This window comes from Gossypium hirsutum, chromosome A11 (assembly GCF_007990345.1).
Source record: "Gossypium hirsutum isolate 1008001.06 chromosome A11, Gossypium_hirsutum_v2.1, whole genome shotgun sequence".
Taxonomy (NCBI): domain Eukaryota; kingdom Viridiplantae; phylum Streptophyta; class Magnoliopsida; order Malvales; family Malvaceae; genus Gossypium; species Gossypium hirsutum.
This window is the reverse complement of record NC_053434.1, coordinates 18,790,979-18,807,687: the sequence shown is the minus strand read 5'-3', so window position 1 is coordinate 18,807,687 and position 16,709 is coordinate 18,790,979. Positions and strand designations below refer to the sequence as shown.

Here is a 16,709-nt window from a genome sequence, read left to right as displayed (position 1 = left end):
AATTTGTGAACTTTTATGCATTGTATTTTTTATACTTCAAGACACAAGAGAGTCAAGCATAATAAGTCGTTTTTTAGAAATTATTATTTTAGGTTATTTCCCTGAATTGAAACATTATTTTGAAATTTTAAATTTACAAGTTTAACATCAAAACTATATTTTTTTTGTGAGCTTTTGAGCCTATAGAGCATCTATTATTTCATACTCATTTTATTTTTGGTTGTGAGTATGTCAACTTGATTTGTTATTTTAGAACTTGCTTCATTTATGCATGTCGAGACCACATTATTAAATTGATATACTGAGATGATAGAGGAACTTAAGATTTAACCCGCTTAACATTTAAATAGCTTACCCGTTGAATTAACCTCTAGTAAACCCTGTTGATCCTAACACTTTTTTTTTACTTAACAACCATTTGTGTTAACTCGTAAACCACACTAATTTTGTAAATAATTCTTTTTAATGACTTCCTTTTTGTCGAGATTTGATTTGGATAGTTGCCTAATTATGCTTTATCATTTATATTGCTGAATTTTCTCTTTGTTCTAAAAAATATAAAAAAATTTAAATTGAGCTTGAATCATTAGTCTCATCTTTTGTATAAAAGCTCATACTCACTTTTCAATTATTTTTGGTGTAAATTCTTTTAATTCAACAACTAATTTTTTTATTTGGTAACTTATCAACTCGACTCTCGATTGTAATTAACTTTTATGACATTTTTCGCACCCTTAACCTAAGCCCCGTTACAACATTGTAAAGACTTCTTGATTAGTGTGTTATCTCATTTCTATAATGGTGAAGATTTGATTTTCAAGCAATCCTATGGTAATAACATTTCTTGTTCAATTGTTGAGTACACATTACTTGAACCTTAAACACCTTGAGTGCTTTGAGTGAACCTTAGTGAGGGTGTCAATTCTTGTTTAGTTTGAATTTCAGGTAATTGTTGAGATAGAGGAAACACTTATGTTTTTATGCTTTAAAAATTTCTGTTTGGATTACTTGTACTATATAGTGTCATTTTAGTGTGAATTTCCAATGCATGATTATTTATAGATTATCCTAAAATATGATTTTTGAAACAATAAATTGAGGGAAGTTAACTTGAATGTGGGTTGAGAATTTTGCTTGAGGACAAGCAAACTTTGATAAGTGTTAAAAGTAACATGTTTTAATAGTCTCGTTCTTAATTCATTTTTTGATGATTATTCAAAGTTAACTTGAATTTTATACTATTAGTCCTTTATATTCATATTTTAATGCTTAATATAGCAATTAGGAGCAAAAAGAACGAAAACCGGAGCGTTTGAGTAAGTTGTATGAGCCATACGAGGTGAATCATTCTACACAGTCAGACCACATGCCCGTGTCGATTTCGCGAAATTGTGCACCGAACAATTGAAAATCACAATTTTTAAGTTTTTCGAGCATTTTAAGACGTATATATGACAAAAATAAGAAGATAGGAGAGAGCCAACATAGAATATTCAATAAAACAACTCGAAAAACACATTTGAAGCAAATTTCTGTTAAGATTGAAAAATTCCAATTGATTTTTTAGGAAGTTATCATAAGTTTCTTTATTTCTTTCAGTTATAGTATATCTAGGATATTTTTATTTTCAAGCATGAAATACTTAGGGGAGATGAAACCTATGATGAATTATGTTATTTGATTTTTATTTTACGCAATAAATATTGAGTTTCTTGTTCTCAATTATATATGATTAATTCTTGGTTTGATATTTCTAGATTATTGATCCATGTTTGATGTGTTTAAACTGATAGTTGAATAAACTCTGTTTAAGAGTAGATCTTGATTGCAGTCGTAAACCAACTAAAATTTCGACAAAGGTAAGTGCACCTAATAGTATAGCTACGGTAAGAAAAAATATCGTTCTTACGAAGACTAAAAGTACTAGTAATTACTGTCTTTCTATTATTTAACCGACAAATTGGAGTGATTGATTGAAAACTAAAATTAACTAAAGAACACAACGAAGAACAAAGTAGGAAAATAACCGATTAACAACCAAAAAGCAAAATAATACCTACGAAAGAATTCACCTAGACTTCATCTGTCATTATCAAACTAAATTATGTTATTTCTTCCCTTAGTATCTTGATTCATAGAAATCTCTAAATTATGTTAACATCTCTCTTTAAGGCTAGAGCAATTGACTCTAGATTGATTAATTGAAAATTATTTCTAATTAAAACCCCTATTATCGCATTAACTCGATTTATGGATCTCCCTATTAGATTTGACTCTAATCCGGTAGATTTATATTGTTCTATTTTTAGGATAGCATGCAACTCCACTCAATTACTCTAAATCTTGAAACTTGCTCGGATTTTTGCTTGTTTTTCGCCCAAATGCTCTCCTAAGTATAGAAACATGAATTTAAAAGATTAGAAGCATAAAATTTGTTATTTTAAATCGAATAATCATCCAAAAACACATTAAGAATGAGGCTGAAATATGTTACTTTTGGAATTTATCAATTTTGCTTAATTGAGTGGAGTTGCATGCAATTCTAGAAATAAGACTACATAAATCTACTGAATTAGAGTCAAATTTAATAGGGGAATTCATAGCACGAGTTAATGTGATAATAGGGGTTTTAATTAGAAAAAAAATTCAATTAATCAAACTAGATTCAGTTGCTCTGATGCTCGAAAGAGATATTAGTATAATTTAAGGATTTCTACAGATAAAGATATTAAGTAAATAAATCCCGTAATTTAGATTGGTAGTGATAGATAAAATTTAAGTGACTTTTTTATTGGGTATTGTTTCATTTGTTGGTTATTAATCGATTATATTGTTTTGTTATTTGTCGTTCATTAGTTAATTAATTTACTTAATTTTAGTTTTTAATTTATCGCTCAAATTATTTAGTTAAATAATAAAAAGATGATAATTACTAATACTTTTAATCTTTGTGGGAATGATATCTTTACTCAGTAGAACTACACTATGAATGTAAAGGTTCACTTGTCCTGTTCTAAATTTTTAGTTTCTTCATCTTTTGTAGCAATCAAACAAAGTAAATTCCTTGGATCATCACCGTGTTTAAGAAAACAAGCAAAATAGTTTTTTTTTTGTATTAATAAAGAAAAGTTGTAATAGTTATGCAGGAGAAGAAAATGGGGCATGACGCAAGAGAGTGTTCAGGACATTGCAAGGCCATAGTGGAACGGGTAGTAGAGCGAATTCGTGATGAGACAGAACAATGGTCCCAGATGAGATGGAAGAACTGCATGCATCTCGTGATTCTTGGGAAGATGGAGCACTTGATTCTAACTATCAGATTCAATCTGCTGTAAGATTTATTTCAGATTAGCTACTGAATGGCTTCAAAGTAGGAGTCCTGTGAACTTTGAATTTTGCATCATGGTTTCTTTTTCACGAGGAAATATGTTTCGCTTATTCGATTTGGAATGAAAATGGAAGCTCCATGCATTTTGTTTGACTCACCTGCATGCTTGAATTGATGTTATATGATATACAGTATTGAATCAATGTTGAACATGCGTATCTGTAGCCTTTATAAATCCATGGGGTTGGTGACAATGGTGAGTCTGTCAATTAATACACAATGCTATCGATAGTGCAATGAAGATGATGGTATTTTTCCGATGCCTCCAACAAGGTCTTTTTTTTTCGACAATATAACATTTCATTTGCAAATAAATCTTCACATTGCATTTTGGGTCTCTAGTAATAATTAAATAATTAGTTAGTATTTATATAAAAAAATTGGTTAATTAATCATTAAATAATTAATTAGTGTTTATAGATATCCATTAATGAAATAATTGTTAGTTAAATTTCGTTTTAGATTAGAGAAAATAAAGCATTTCCAATTAATATTGTTTATTGGTTTATAGCTAGTACTCAAATTTAGTTCTTAAATTAATTAGTGAATTATCAACACATTTTTTTTGGAAAAATTACTCCCAATATCACTAAATTATTTGTGAGTTTAACTTTTGATTACTCAACTTTAAAAGTTACAAAACGGTCGCTGAACTATTCAAAAGTTTTTTTTTAAATCGCTAATCTATTCATAATATTTTATTTAATCCACTGGATTGTTAAATCTACTTTTTAAAAGTTTGACTAGCGAGCTTCGAATGACAATATAATGACCGGTACGATGGATCAATACTCATCGATAAGTAGAAGAACATACTTTAGATCTAGGTTGATTTGATAGTTAATGCTGAAGATCGGAAAAGAAATTTGTTTTGGTTTTGATTTATAGATTCATAACATTTAAAGTTATTTCATGAAATAAAATTAAACTATAGAAAATAAAAGACGAGAGAGCAGCAGGTGATACGAATAAAAAAAACTTATAATAGCAATTTTAATAATTTAGTGATTTAAATAAAATTTTTTAAATAATTTAACAATATTTTATAATATTTGAAGTTAAAATGAACAAAATATAGAATTAATGAAATTTATCCAAATATTTTTAAAAGTGGTTATGGGTGTGTTTTATTGGGGTTACATCACAAGAACAAAAAGGAGGGAGCGGGGAGTTAATTAGTTATTTTAATTTTCAAATTGGGTCCACGCAAAAAGAAAATAAAATAACCCTCTCAAGCACTTCTCATTCCCTCCAATAATGACCCAATTTTACCCTCCAAAAATTATTTCAATTTAAAATTTCGAGCCATTTTTCTTTCCTTTATATTTCCAAGTCAAAGCCATTATTTCTCAACTACCACTTCTCTGATCTCTCTGTGTTTTTCTTCCTCTAAGTTAATCCATTTCGATGGCCTCTTGTAAGTCTTCTATTGCACTAAACTCAACAGATCGCGTCGGATCTTCCCATCCTCCACGTGTTTCCGGCGAGATCCACGTCATCATCGGCCCCATGTTTGCCGGCAAGACTACTTCTCTCCTCCGTCGGATCAGATCTGAACGCAACAATGGCCGGTACTTGCTCATCTCTTTTTTAATATTCTTTACGTCTCATCCTTTTTAGTTTATTGGTAAATTTTATTTTGGGCGATTTTGTAGAAATGTCGCAATGATAAAGTCGAGCAAGGATACAAGGTACGCTATTGACTCAGTGGTAACTCACGACGGAGTGAAATTCCCATGTTGGGCATTGCCGGATCTCACTTCTTTTCGACACAATGTCGGAGAAGATGCTTATGAAAAGGTAAATACCCGCACTTCAACTTTATCAACAAATGCACATTTTATTTTTTTTTCTTTTTTGAAAATATATATATATTTTTTGGATGGGCGGGGTTGCGGCAGCTGGATGTGATTGGCATAGACGAAGCACAATTTTTCGAAGATCTGTACGATTTCTGCTGCAATGCTGCCGACAATGATGGCAAAACAGTAATTTTATCTGGCTTAGACGGGGATTATTTGAGGTGATGATCATTCACAATATTTCTTTGGCAAATTCATTTTATGTATATAAAAAAGGTTCTAATTTAGAAATGATATTCAGAAGGAGCTTTGGGTCACTTCTGGACATAATTCCGCTAGCTGATACAGTAACAAAGTTAACCGCAAGATGCGAAGTGTGTGGGAAAAAGGCATTTTTCACATTCAGGAAAACAGCAGCGACCCAAACGGAACTGATCGGAGGGGCAGATTTATACATGCCTGTTTGTCGACCGCATTATGTCAATGGACAAACGGTTGTTGAAACTTCGAGGATTGTTCTTGAATCAACAAATATTGTTCATCATCAAACAACTCAACTATCTTGCCTTGAAGCAGCAGTACTTCAATCTCAGTAATGGATAAGTTATTCCTTTTAAACATCATAAATAGAAATGTGCGGAATGGGGTCATTGGTCGGCCTAGTGTATTTTTAGCATGTTTCATAATTCGTCATAGCTGTCGTGCTTGTACTATTGAGTTACCTAAGTTATCTGGATTTCACTTCTTATTATGTATAGTATAGATAATGATTTTACAAGGACAGTTTCTAAAGTACTTTGGTTTTTGTTGATTTGGTTTTGTTCCTGAATCTTTTGATAGTAATTTACAGATATGATTACCTGGCATAAACCTAAAGTTGGCTTTGGCTCTCATCGAAGTTTATACATGTGGGATATACTGAATTATCAATTAAGGAAAAAAACAAACTTTTCAAAAAGAAGACGGTCATTTTCAAGTGAATTGAAGGAATCGACAATACGGTAGAAAGTCTTATAACATGCCAATAGGATTGTAGGTATTTTAAAAAAAAAAAAGTTAAAAACTTTTCCATTGTGTTTGAATGAGGCATTTCAAAGGAAGATTCATTTCAATAGGGCTTTTAAAAATCCAAAAATAAATTTCATTATTTGTTGATTTAAATAGAATTTTTTAAAAATTTTGAGACTTTTAAAAATAAATTTGATTTTCAAATTTAAGTTTCAGCCTTTTTTTTACTTGTATAAAACAAAATTAAAAAATTAAATATTGAAATGATATATTAATATAATTATTTATTAAAATGGAGCGTTTGAAAGAATTTAAAGGGAGAGAGATGGGTGGTACTCATGTTTTTTCTAAACACAATAATTGAAAATCATTACAAAATGATGTATTTTTTTTTAAAAATAATTTTTTAAAGTTGGAGGGGGAGAGATAAACGGCACTAGTGTTTTTTAGTGTAAAAATACGGTCTAAATAGTAGAGTTTGAATTTTGTACCGTTTTTGTTAGTTTTTGAAGAATGCCAATCTCTCTCACTCCACATTCAAAAATATTTTTTTTATATTAGTGCTCTCCTTCTCCACCCTTAAAAAATTAATTTTTTAAAAAAAAACATATCAATTTGTAATATTATTTCAATTATTGTGTAAAAAAAAATAAGTGCCACCCATCTCTCTTCCTCCACTCTTTAGAATTGTTTCAAATATCTCATTTTGGTAAATAATAATATTAACATACCATTTCAATATTTAATTTTTTTAATTTGTATTATACAAATAAAAAAGCCTAAGTTTAAAGAGTAAAGACTCTTCGAAAGTGTTTTTTCTAAAATCTTGGTAAGTCACAATTATAAAAAATCTTGCTAGAATCATTAGCTTAGTTTTATTTAATAAAAATATAATCAATCTCTTCTAAACCAAAAAAATAAAAAATAAAAATCAATCTACTTTTCTACCTTCATTCTTTTGAACCATAATTAGTAGAAACCGGCAATCTACTATTATGCAATTTAAGCTTTGAATTAGGTGACTTTTTTACTTAGATAATAAAAAAAATTAATTAACTATCAAAACAGTTTTCCCATTACATTATTTACCAAAATGGTATAAAGTGAATAGTATCGAGGGGTTACGGCACCACTATTTTTTTCTCCTCCAACAGCCATTCATTAGGCCAACATTGGACTAGAAAAAAAAACACATTTAAATGGTGGAGGGACAAGGGGTGGTGGCACCGGTATGCATGTTGAAAGAACACCTGGTTAGGGGTGTTCATTCGGTTAACCGACCGGTTAACCGACCCGAAATTACTATAACCGAATTAACCGACCTTCTAAAAATTTTAACCGTTAACCGAACCGATTTTTTTTTAAAAAAATTTAACCGAACCGAAATTTTTTCGGTTAATAAGGTCGGTTAACCGAATTAACCGAAAATTATGTATTTTTTATTTTTGGTTAAAAATTACCCGAATTACCCGAATTACCCGAATTACCGAAAAATACCCGAATTTTTTTTATTTTTTATTTTTAAAATTTAAAAAATTTATAAATTATTAAAGTAAATTGGGTTTTAGACTTTAGTAAATTGGGTTGTCTTTTAGTTTTAGTTTTATTGGATTGGGTAATTGGGTAAACTTTAGTTTTAGTTTTATTGGGTTGGGTAATTGAGTTTGGGTTGGGTTGGATAATTTTATTTACTAATTTTTTCGGTTAACCGACCAGTTTCGAAACGAATTAACCGTTAACCGAAAAATCATAAAAAAATTAACCGACCCCCGACCGAAAAAATTCGGTTAACCGACCAATTAACCGAATTCGGTCGGTTAACCGAATTTTTTCGGTTTTACCCGAATTATGCACACCCCTACACCTGGTCACAATATAGACCATATACGGTCCGTAAAAGAAAATGGCTAATTTAAGGAGAGGAGGGTTGTTATTAGGTGACACCTAAGGAAGGAGGGTTGGGGAGTGGTGACACCACTTTGGAAGTCTGACCGCTTGCAGCAAACATGACCCTGCGGTCACGGGGTGATTCTCACCCCCTGAAACAGTCGTTTCAGCCCCAATTTTTTCCCTTAAGGCATGTATATGCCTTCAAACAGATGGTCCCTCCCCTTGTATTGAAAAAAGGAATTTTGATTTTGTAGAGAGGGTGTGTTGAGAAGAAAGGAAGTAGATATGTTCGTGTTTTCCTTTTCTAATATATATATATTTTTTTGTTTTTTATTTACTTAACAAATGGTGATGTTGTGGTGAATTTTTTGATAGTATGGTTTTGTAGAAACAGTGTTGGGAAGAAAGGAAGCAGGTATATTGTGTTTACTTGTATTATTATTATTTTGTTTTTTATTTGCTTAACTAATATAAACAAAATTATTATCTACTGAAATGGTATGACAAAAAATATGTGATGTTTTCTAATTTTTATTTATAAATATTATGTATTTGGTGGTTTTTTAGTTAATTAATATTAAAAATTCTTTTTTATTTTTGAGGAATTTTTATGTAATTATAATTTGTTTGAGATTTTTAAAATTAAAATTTTACATGTTTTAAATTTTATCTGTTAAAAATTATCATTTAGGGTATGTTTGTTTCACTAAAAATGACTTCTAAAAAATAATTTTTAAAAAATGACTTTTAAAAAATAACTTATTTTCTTGGAAAAGTTAATAATTTTTTCAATGAATTTGTGTAAAATATTTTTTATTGTTTGACAAATTTCTTAAAAATATTTCATAAAAATTATTTTCAATTAAGCAAACATATATTTAAAATTTTTTTATCTTTTCATTGTTTAATTTAATTTATTTTATAATTACAAATTTACATTTTACATTGTTTTTGTATATATTAAAAATATTTTACTAAATTCAGGTTCATTACAACGGTTCATTACAACGTTTTTAATGTCAATAATTAAACTTGATTTTCAAATCATAAAAGTACAAAAATTAAATTATAAATTTATGAAAAATACATAGAATTATGACATCTTTTAACCTTTATACTACAAAATATTTATTATTAATATAATTATTATTGTAATAAATATTTATTGTTAAAATATTAATATTAATTATTTTTAATAATATGTGAAGAATATTATTTAAAATTATTAATTTTAAAATTTATTATTGAAATAAAATTGAAATATTAAATTTTAATAAATTATATTAATTATATTAATAATTTATTATATGATTAAATATAAATAATTAAATATGTATATTTAATAATATTGAAAAATATAATATTTTATATTAATATTTTAATAATTTTAAATATATTTAAAATAAAATAAAATAATTAAATATGTGCCTACTTTCAGTAACCTACACTACCGAAGGATGCTGGCTTTTCCTACTTGTCGACGGTGTCAATCTGGAGCAGAAATAAGGGAGCATCTGTTTCGTGAATGCCCTTCTACAAAGGAAACATGGGAGCAGTTAAGTATTTTTTGGCCTATTTCAGATGAAACCTCAAATATCAGAGATTGGTTAAACAGTACTTTTGAGTCTAGATCTATGACTAATTGTAGAATGATAGCATGTGTTTTAAAATAGATTTATTCATGAGGGGAAATCAAATCAAGTGCTCAAATTGTTGTTTTTGTGAAAAACTATTTAAAGGAACTTGATAGTTTGCATAGTTATGTACCTGAAAGAAAGGTGTGTGTGGACAGATGGGTTGCGCTGATGGGATCGAGGTTGAAAATAAACTTTGACGCAGCTTTTAACAACCATAAAAAAGAGTTGTGCTTTGGGTTAGTGATTCGAAATGAGGAAGCAAGGGTCATTTGTTCAAAAACTGTAATGAACACGAACATATTGTTCGTCTTTGCAGCAGAAGCAGTGGCGTGTGTTCAGGCGTTGAATCTTGGGTTACAACTTGGTTTGAGAGAGGTGGAGACTGAGGGAGACTCTTGGTCGGTAGTTCGGAAGCTGCAAGAGAAGATGAATGACAGATCGTAGATTTCAGGGTATATCAACAATGCTTTGAAACTGAGTTTAAGATTCAGTTTATGTGTCTTTCTTTTTACTAACAGGGAGGCTAACAAGGTAGCCCATTTACTAGCATCTGAAGGAATTAAGAAAGGAGAGTCTACTTATCTGTCGAGTCTGGTCCCTTCTGGCGTTGCAGAAGTGGTGGCTGAAGATAGACGGTGGATGGATGAGGCGAGAGAGTCAAGAGAGAGGGGAAATGAAGAGGTAGGTGGGAGTGCTTTTTGAAGAAATTGAATTTGCTGTGAGTTTCAATCTCAATTTGGGTGTTATCTCCAAAGTGCCTCAGGGTTAATGGAAAGGGTGGATTTGATGGATGATTAAAGTCTCTGATATGTTGTTCCTCCCTATGCGTTTTTTGTTGCTTTCAAGAGGGGTTTTCTTTTATTGGAATACAACTAGAGTGAGAAGACTCTAGAGCTCCCCTTTGACGTTCTGCTGGATCTCTTTCGGGCTGTTGTGTTGTTTTGATTTTGGTTTATTGTTGATTTCTGTTTGGGCTTTCGTTTATTTTTTTGGGTTTCCTTAGTCTGTTTTGTCTTTGGACTTGTTTTTTTAGTCTTCTGTTTTATTTGCTTTTGGTTTTGTTTTTAGGCCTGTTTTGAATAAAAATCCAGTGAATATTTTTCAAAAAAAAAATATTAGGTTTGATTTGAGTTAATTTTTGTATAAAAATAAAATTACCTATAAATGGACTATTTTCTAAAAAAATGGCTTATGCTTTTCAAAAGAGTAAGCCATTTTACAAGAAAATAGACTTATTTTACATTGACTTGTAAGCCATTTTTCATTGACCAAACAAACATAAAAAGATGCAGAAAATATTTTTCATAAAATCTTTTATATGTAAAAAAATAGACCCTTAATGTTATTTGAATTTTTTGAGAGTTTGGTTTGTAGAAATGGTGTTAGGAAGAAATGAAGCAGGTATTTTGTGTTTTTTTTATTTATTTTATTTTATTTTTTTGTTATTTAGTTAACTAGTATAAAGAGAACTATTATATATTGGAATGGTATGACAAAAATATGTGATGTTTTCTAATTTTTATTTGTAAATATTATGTATTTGTTTGTTTTTTAGTTAGTTAATATTGAAAATTCTTTTTTAATTTTCAAGGTTTTTTTATGTAATTATAATTCGTTTGAGATTTTTAACATTAAATTTTTACATGTTTTATATTTTTTGTGTTGAAAATTTATCATTTAATGTTATTTGAATGATTTAGAGATTACATGTTAAATTTTTTGTATGTATAATAAGATAATAATTTTATTTTTGTAATGATAATATTTTTTTTGTGAATAAAACAATTTAGTATTTTTTAATGATATTATTGTGATTTGCATGCTTTTGTATTATATTTATGTGTTTTGCTAATGATTGAAAATGTTTAAACTTTATTTTTTTTAAACTGCAAATATCCGAATGTTATGCAATGACCCACCTCGATATCCAAATTGCGTTAATAACCCACCTCGATAAAACAACGATGCGTTGGGTTTTTGTGACATTATCGTTGAATAGCCGTATGATGTCGTAAAACCTGAATATGTTGGCATTGACTCAAACATCGATATTGGTATTGATGAGGGCATTGTAGTTAACATTGGTCTCACCATTAGTGTCGGTACATGTGTCGACATCAACATCGATATGGGGGCGTAGAATTCTAAGGACGGAGGTGCCTCGAAAAATGTACATGTGGGAGGTGTAGATGCAAGGTGCTGCGGTGGTGCATAGTGTGATGCTTGTTGGTGGTACATGTGGGAGTTGTAGATGCAACGTACATGGAGTTAATGAAATAAATAAGAATAAGTGGAGTGAATTAACCGAGATATGGCATAAACATTGGTGGTGCTTGTTTGGTCAAAGTCGGGGACAAACTCGTCACGACACCTCCTCTGGACCTACGTTGTTGTGGCGGTCATCGTAACCTCTTTTGATGAAGTTGCCTACTCTTCGCCTCCACCGGTAATAGATATGGCTTGTTGACGACTCTGAACCAAAGCATGTACTCCAAAAAGGCCACCGTGTTCGATAAGAAAAAGGGTTTACAGTGTTGTTCCAATAGGGTCGGAAGCGTGTAAATTATTGTACTAAAAAATCACACAAAGTTCAATTCCCAGGAAAGAGAGGTGGATCACATAGATCTCTTAAATACCAAGTCTTTCCTTAGACAGAATATCCCTTCTATAGTAATTTAATAGCACAATTCAATACTACTATTATACCCTCAAATATTGAAAAAAAATAGGACAAGAAAGAACACAAGAGTTTTAACGAGGTTCGGTAAATTATACCTACGTCCTTGGGCACTAACACTAGATGATAACTTTACTATCTTCAAAGTATTACAAACAAATAGAATTCCTTAAGAATTCTCAAATGGGAGAAGAGAGAAAACTAAGAGAGAAAAATTGGTTGGGATGGTTGAAATGAGAAATGGTTAGGCCTATTTATAGTTGAGGTTCAGGGACTAACTTGCAAATGGCCTAAAAAATTAGGGACCAAAATTGCAATTATCCCATTCAACTTTAAACAACTTGCCTATCACTTTTTTTCTTTCGGTGCCACTTGCACCTCCCATTTTTGACTTTTCAACCCCTTTTTAATTTGACTTATCAACAATCTCCACCTTGAAGATTTGATTAGGATAACCACATCTTCACACACTTCCTTCAACTCCCCAAATTCGATAAAGCTATCTTTTGTAGTGCCTCCAAATGCGCTCTCGAGCGCCATACACCTAAAGGTGCTCAAATTCTCAGGATGTTAATCAAGTTCAAACAATGATTAAACTTGATTGTTGTTACCACCTTGGTCATCATATCTGCGGGATTATCTGCTGTCGGAATCTTCTGAAGTAGAATTTTTCCTTTTTCAAAGACTTCCCGCACAAAGTGATATCTTACGTCGATATGCTTGGTTCTTGAATGATAGACTTGATTTTTCGCTACATGAATAGCGCTCTGACTGTCACAATATAAACTTATGTGACTTTGAACAACTCCTAAGTCTTTCAACAGTCCATTAAGCCAAATAGCCTCCTTAACAGCTTCTGTAACTGCCATATATTCTGCCTCTGTAGTAGACACAGCTATTGTAGACTGTAAGGTAGACTTCCAACTCACTGGGGCTTTCGCAAGAGTAAACAGATACCCCGTAGTTGAACGACGTTTATCTAAATCACCAGCAAAGTCGGAATCAACATATCCAACTACAAACTGACCAAGTGCTTTCTCCTGTTCAAAAATTAAACCAACATCTACGGTTTTTCGAAAATACCGTAGAATCCATTTCACAGCTTGCCAATGTCCTTTTCCAGGATCATGCATATACCTGCTCACAACTCCAACAGCTTGTGAAATGTCAGGCCTCGTACACACCATCGCATACATCAAACTCCCAACTGCATTAGCATATGGGACTTTCGCCATATATTCTCTTTCATCTTCAGTCTTCGGAGATAATTGAGCACTAAGTTTCAAATGAGAAGCAAGTGGGGTACTTACATGTTTTGTGTTTTCATTTACACCAAAACATTGTAATACCTTTTTCAGATATTGCTTCTGATTTAAACAGAGCTTGCCTCTCGGTCTATCTCTACTTATCTCCATGCCGAGAATCTTCTTGGCCTCACCTAGATCTTTCATCTCGAACTCTTGATTCAACTGAGCCTTCAGCTTATCTATCTCATTTTTGCTCTTCGAAGCGATTAACATATCATCAACATACAAGAGTAGATAAATGAAAGATCCATCATGCAGCTTCTGCAAATATACACAATTGTCATATTTGCTTCTTGTGTACTTCTGCCTTCTCATAAAGCTATCAAATCGCTTGTACCACTGCCTCGGGGATTGCTTCAATCCATATAGCGATTTGTTCAGCTTACAAACCCAATTTCTACCACCAGCATCTGTGTATCCTTCTGGCTGAGTCATATAGATCTCCTCTTCTAACTCACCATGCAAGAAAGCCGTCTTAACATCAAGTTGAGCTAGCTCCAAATTCAACTGTGCTACCAAGGCCAACAAAATTCTAATGGAGGAATGCTTCACAACAGGGGAAAATACATCATTGTAGTCAATTCCCTCCTTCTGAGCGTAGCCTTTAGCTACCAATCTTGCCTTGTAGCGAATATCCTTCTTGCTAGGAGATCCATCTTTCTTTGCGAATACCCACTTGCATCCGATTGCCCTTTTACCTTTTGGTAATTGCGCCAACTTCCAAGTATTGTTCTTCCGGAGAGACTGCATTTCTTCATCCATGGCGCTTTTCCATTTATCACTTTCTAAGCTTTGCATTGCTTCTTGATAAGTGATAGGAATATCATCAACAACGGGAAGGGCGTAGGCCACCATATCAGTAAATCGAGCAGGTTTACAAATTTCTCTCCGTGGCCTTGCAACTGCAACTGGTTCTGGTGTACTTAGTGGTTCTTGGGTCAGAACCTCTTCAACCTCTAATTCCTCCATTGTGGCTGGAGAATTAGACTTATTAACTGGGCAAATCCCCATCTGCTCAAACTCCACCTGTTTTGGAGTACACTCCACCTGCTGTGGAGTATAGCTCGTCTAAATATCTTTATCTGCTACCTTTTTCAATGTGGCAGATTCATCAAAGGTAACATATCTGCTACAGATTATTTTCTTTGTGCTTAAGCACCAAAGACGAAATCCCTTCACTCCAGAAGTGATTCCCATAAAGAGAGCTTTCTTTGCCCTCGGATCTAACTTTGACTCCTTCACATGGTAATATGCAGTGGATCCAAACACATGTAAGGAATCATAATCTGTAGCCGGTTTTCCAGACCATACCTCCATAGGAGTTTTTCTTTATAATGCAGATGATGGCAAACGATTAATAAGATGGCCAGCGTATGTCACAGCCTCAGCCCAAAATTGCTTGCCCAACCCAGCATTGGACAACATACATCGAACTTTCTCAAGCAATGTTCGATTCATACGCTCTGCCAATCCATTCTGCTGTGGTGTATCCCTAACTGTGAAGTGTCGAACAATACCATACTCTTGGCACACATCGAAGAACGGATCACTTTTATATTCCCCTCCATTGTCCGTCCTAAGCCGCTTGATTTTCTTGCCAGTCTGGTTTTCGATCATAGTTTTCCATTTAAAAAAAACTCTAAGCACTTCATCCTTAGTTCTCATGGTATACACCCAAACTCTTCTAGAAAAGTCATCAACAAAAGTAATAAAGTAGTGTTTTCCTCCCAATGAAGGTGTCTTGGAAGGCCCCCACACATCTGAGTGAACATATTCCAAAATACCTTTTGTATTATGGATAGCAGTACCGAATTTCACTCTCTTTTGCTTTCCCAGAACACAATGCTCACAAAAATTTAATTTGTAAGCCTTTGCACCTTTCAACAATCCTTGCTTTGCCAGAATTTGCAAGGATTTTTCGCTGGCATGTCCCAACTTCATATGCCACAACTGCATTGAGTCCAATTCTTTGTTACCGGAAGCTGTAACGACTGCTCCAATAACTGTACTACCTTGGTAGTAATACAAGTTATTTTTCCTGATGCCCTTCAATATCACAAGTGCGCCAGATGTCACTTTCAAAATCCCATCTCTCATAGTAACAACTGAACCATTGGATTCCAAGGCTCCCAATGAGATGAGATTTTTCTTCAAACTGGGCACGTACCGAACATCAGTCAGAACTCTGGTTGATCCATCTTGATTCTTTAATTGGATTGAACCTATCCCAACAGTTTTACAGGCATTGTCATTGCCCATATAAACAACTCCTCCATTTAGTTCTACTAAATCAGAGAACCACTCCCGGTTAGGGGACATATGATAGGTACAACCCGAATCCAATATCCACTCATCTGAATGGAACGACGATGATGATGCAACCAGTGATAGTTCAGAGTCACTAGTATCATGCTTAGCAACACAAGCATCTACAGCAGCTTTTCCCTTATTCTTCAGCTTTGGACAATTTTTCTTCCAGTGGCCTTTCTCATGACAAAAAGCACATTCATCTTTCCCGAGTCTGGACTTTGACTTTGATCTCCCCTTTTGAGTTTTCTTCCGAGTGTATGAACGACCTCGGACTACTAAAGCTTCTGTATCTCTGATTGAGTTTTTCTGTTTGTCCTTCTTTCTCTGTTCATAACTGTATAAGGCCGCACAGACTTCGCTCAGAGATATATCACTCCTGCCATGAAGTAGAGTAGTTTCTAGGAACTCAAACTCCTCAGGAAGTGACCCCAACAGCATCAAAGCCAAATCTTCATCTTTGAATATCTCATCCATATTCAGCAAATCAGTGACTAACTGATTAAATTTGGTGATGTGATCATTCATTGTGGTAATTGGGACGTATGTGAAGCGAAACAGTCTTTTCTTCAAGTGGAGCTTATTTTGACTGTTTTTCTTCAAAAAATTTTCTTCAAGTGCCACCCACAACTTATTTGCAGAAGTCTCCTTTGAAAAAGCGTACCTCTGCTCTCGAGAAAGGCATGATCGAAT

At 32.6% G+C, this 16,709-nt stretch overlaps 2 protein-coding genes and 1 long non-coding RNA gene across 4 annotated transcripts; 2 read left to right on the top strand and 1 right to left on the bottom strand.

Moving 5' to 3' along the window:
- Positions 1 to 4,597: 4,597 nt before the first annotated feature.
- LOC107922966 (thymidine kinase a) lies at positions 4,598 to 6,001 on the top strand. Its single transcript, XM_016853166.2, has 4 exons — positions 4,598 to 4,959; positions 5,044 to 5,188; positions 5,290 to 5,411; positions 5,492 to 6,001. The coding sequence occupies exons 1-4, from the start codon at positions 4,796 to 4,798 to the stop codon at positions 5,784 to 5,786; spliced, it is 726 nt and encodes a 241-aa protein (XP_016708655.1). The 5' UTR covers positions 4,598 to 4,795; the 3' UTR covers positions 5,787 to 6,001.
- A 431-nt stretch (positions 6,002 to 6,432) lies between these two features.
- LOC121209792 (uncharacterized) lies at positions 6,433 to 10,752 on the top strand. 2 transcript variants are annotated; one of them, XR_005904909.1, is made up of 3 exons: positions 6,433 to 8,503; positions 9,527 to 9,643; positions 9,881 to 10,635. XR_005904909.1 is itself a non-coding variant. In XM_041081295.1 (2 exons), exons 1-2 carry the CDS (start codon positions 9,546 to 9,548, stop codon positions 10,167 to 10,169), a joined length of 387 nt encoding a protein of 128 aa, XP_040937229.1. In that variant the 5' UTR covers positions 9,530 to 9,545; the 3' UTR covers positions 10,170 to 10,752. The 2 variants fall into 2 exon arrangements, 1 of the variants encoding a protein (XP_040937229.1); XM_041081295.1 differs by lacking the exon at positions 6,433 to 8,503 and having other exon boundaries at positions 9,530 to 9,643; positions 9,881 to 10,752.
- On the bottom strand, positions 9,427 to 10,083 carry LOC107922932 (uncharacterized). The gene is made up of 2 exons (XR_001691466.2): positions 9,856 to 10,083; positions 9,427 to 9,621 (listed from the first exon to the last, which is right to left on the bottom strand). It is a non-coding gene; the product is annotated as an uncharacterized lncRNA (long non-coding RNA).
- Positions 10,753 to 16,709: the final 5,957 nt, after the last annotated feature.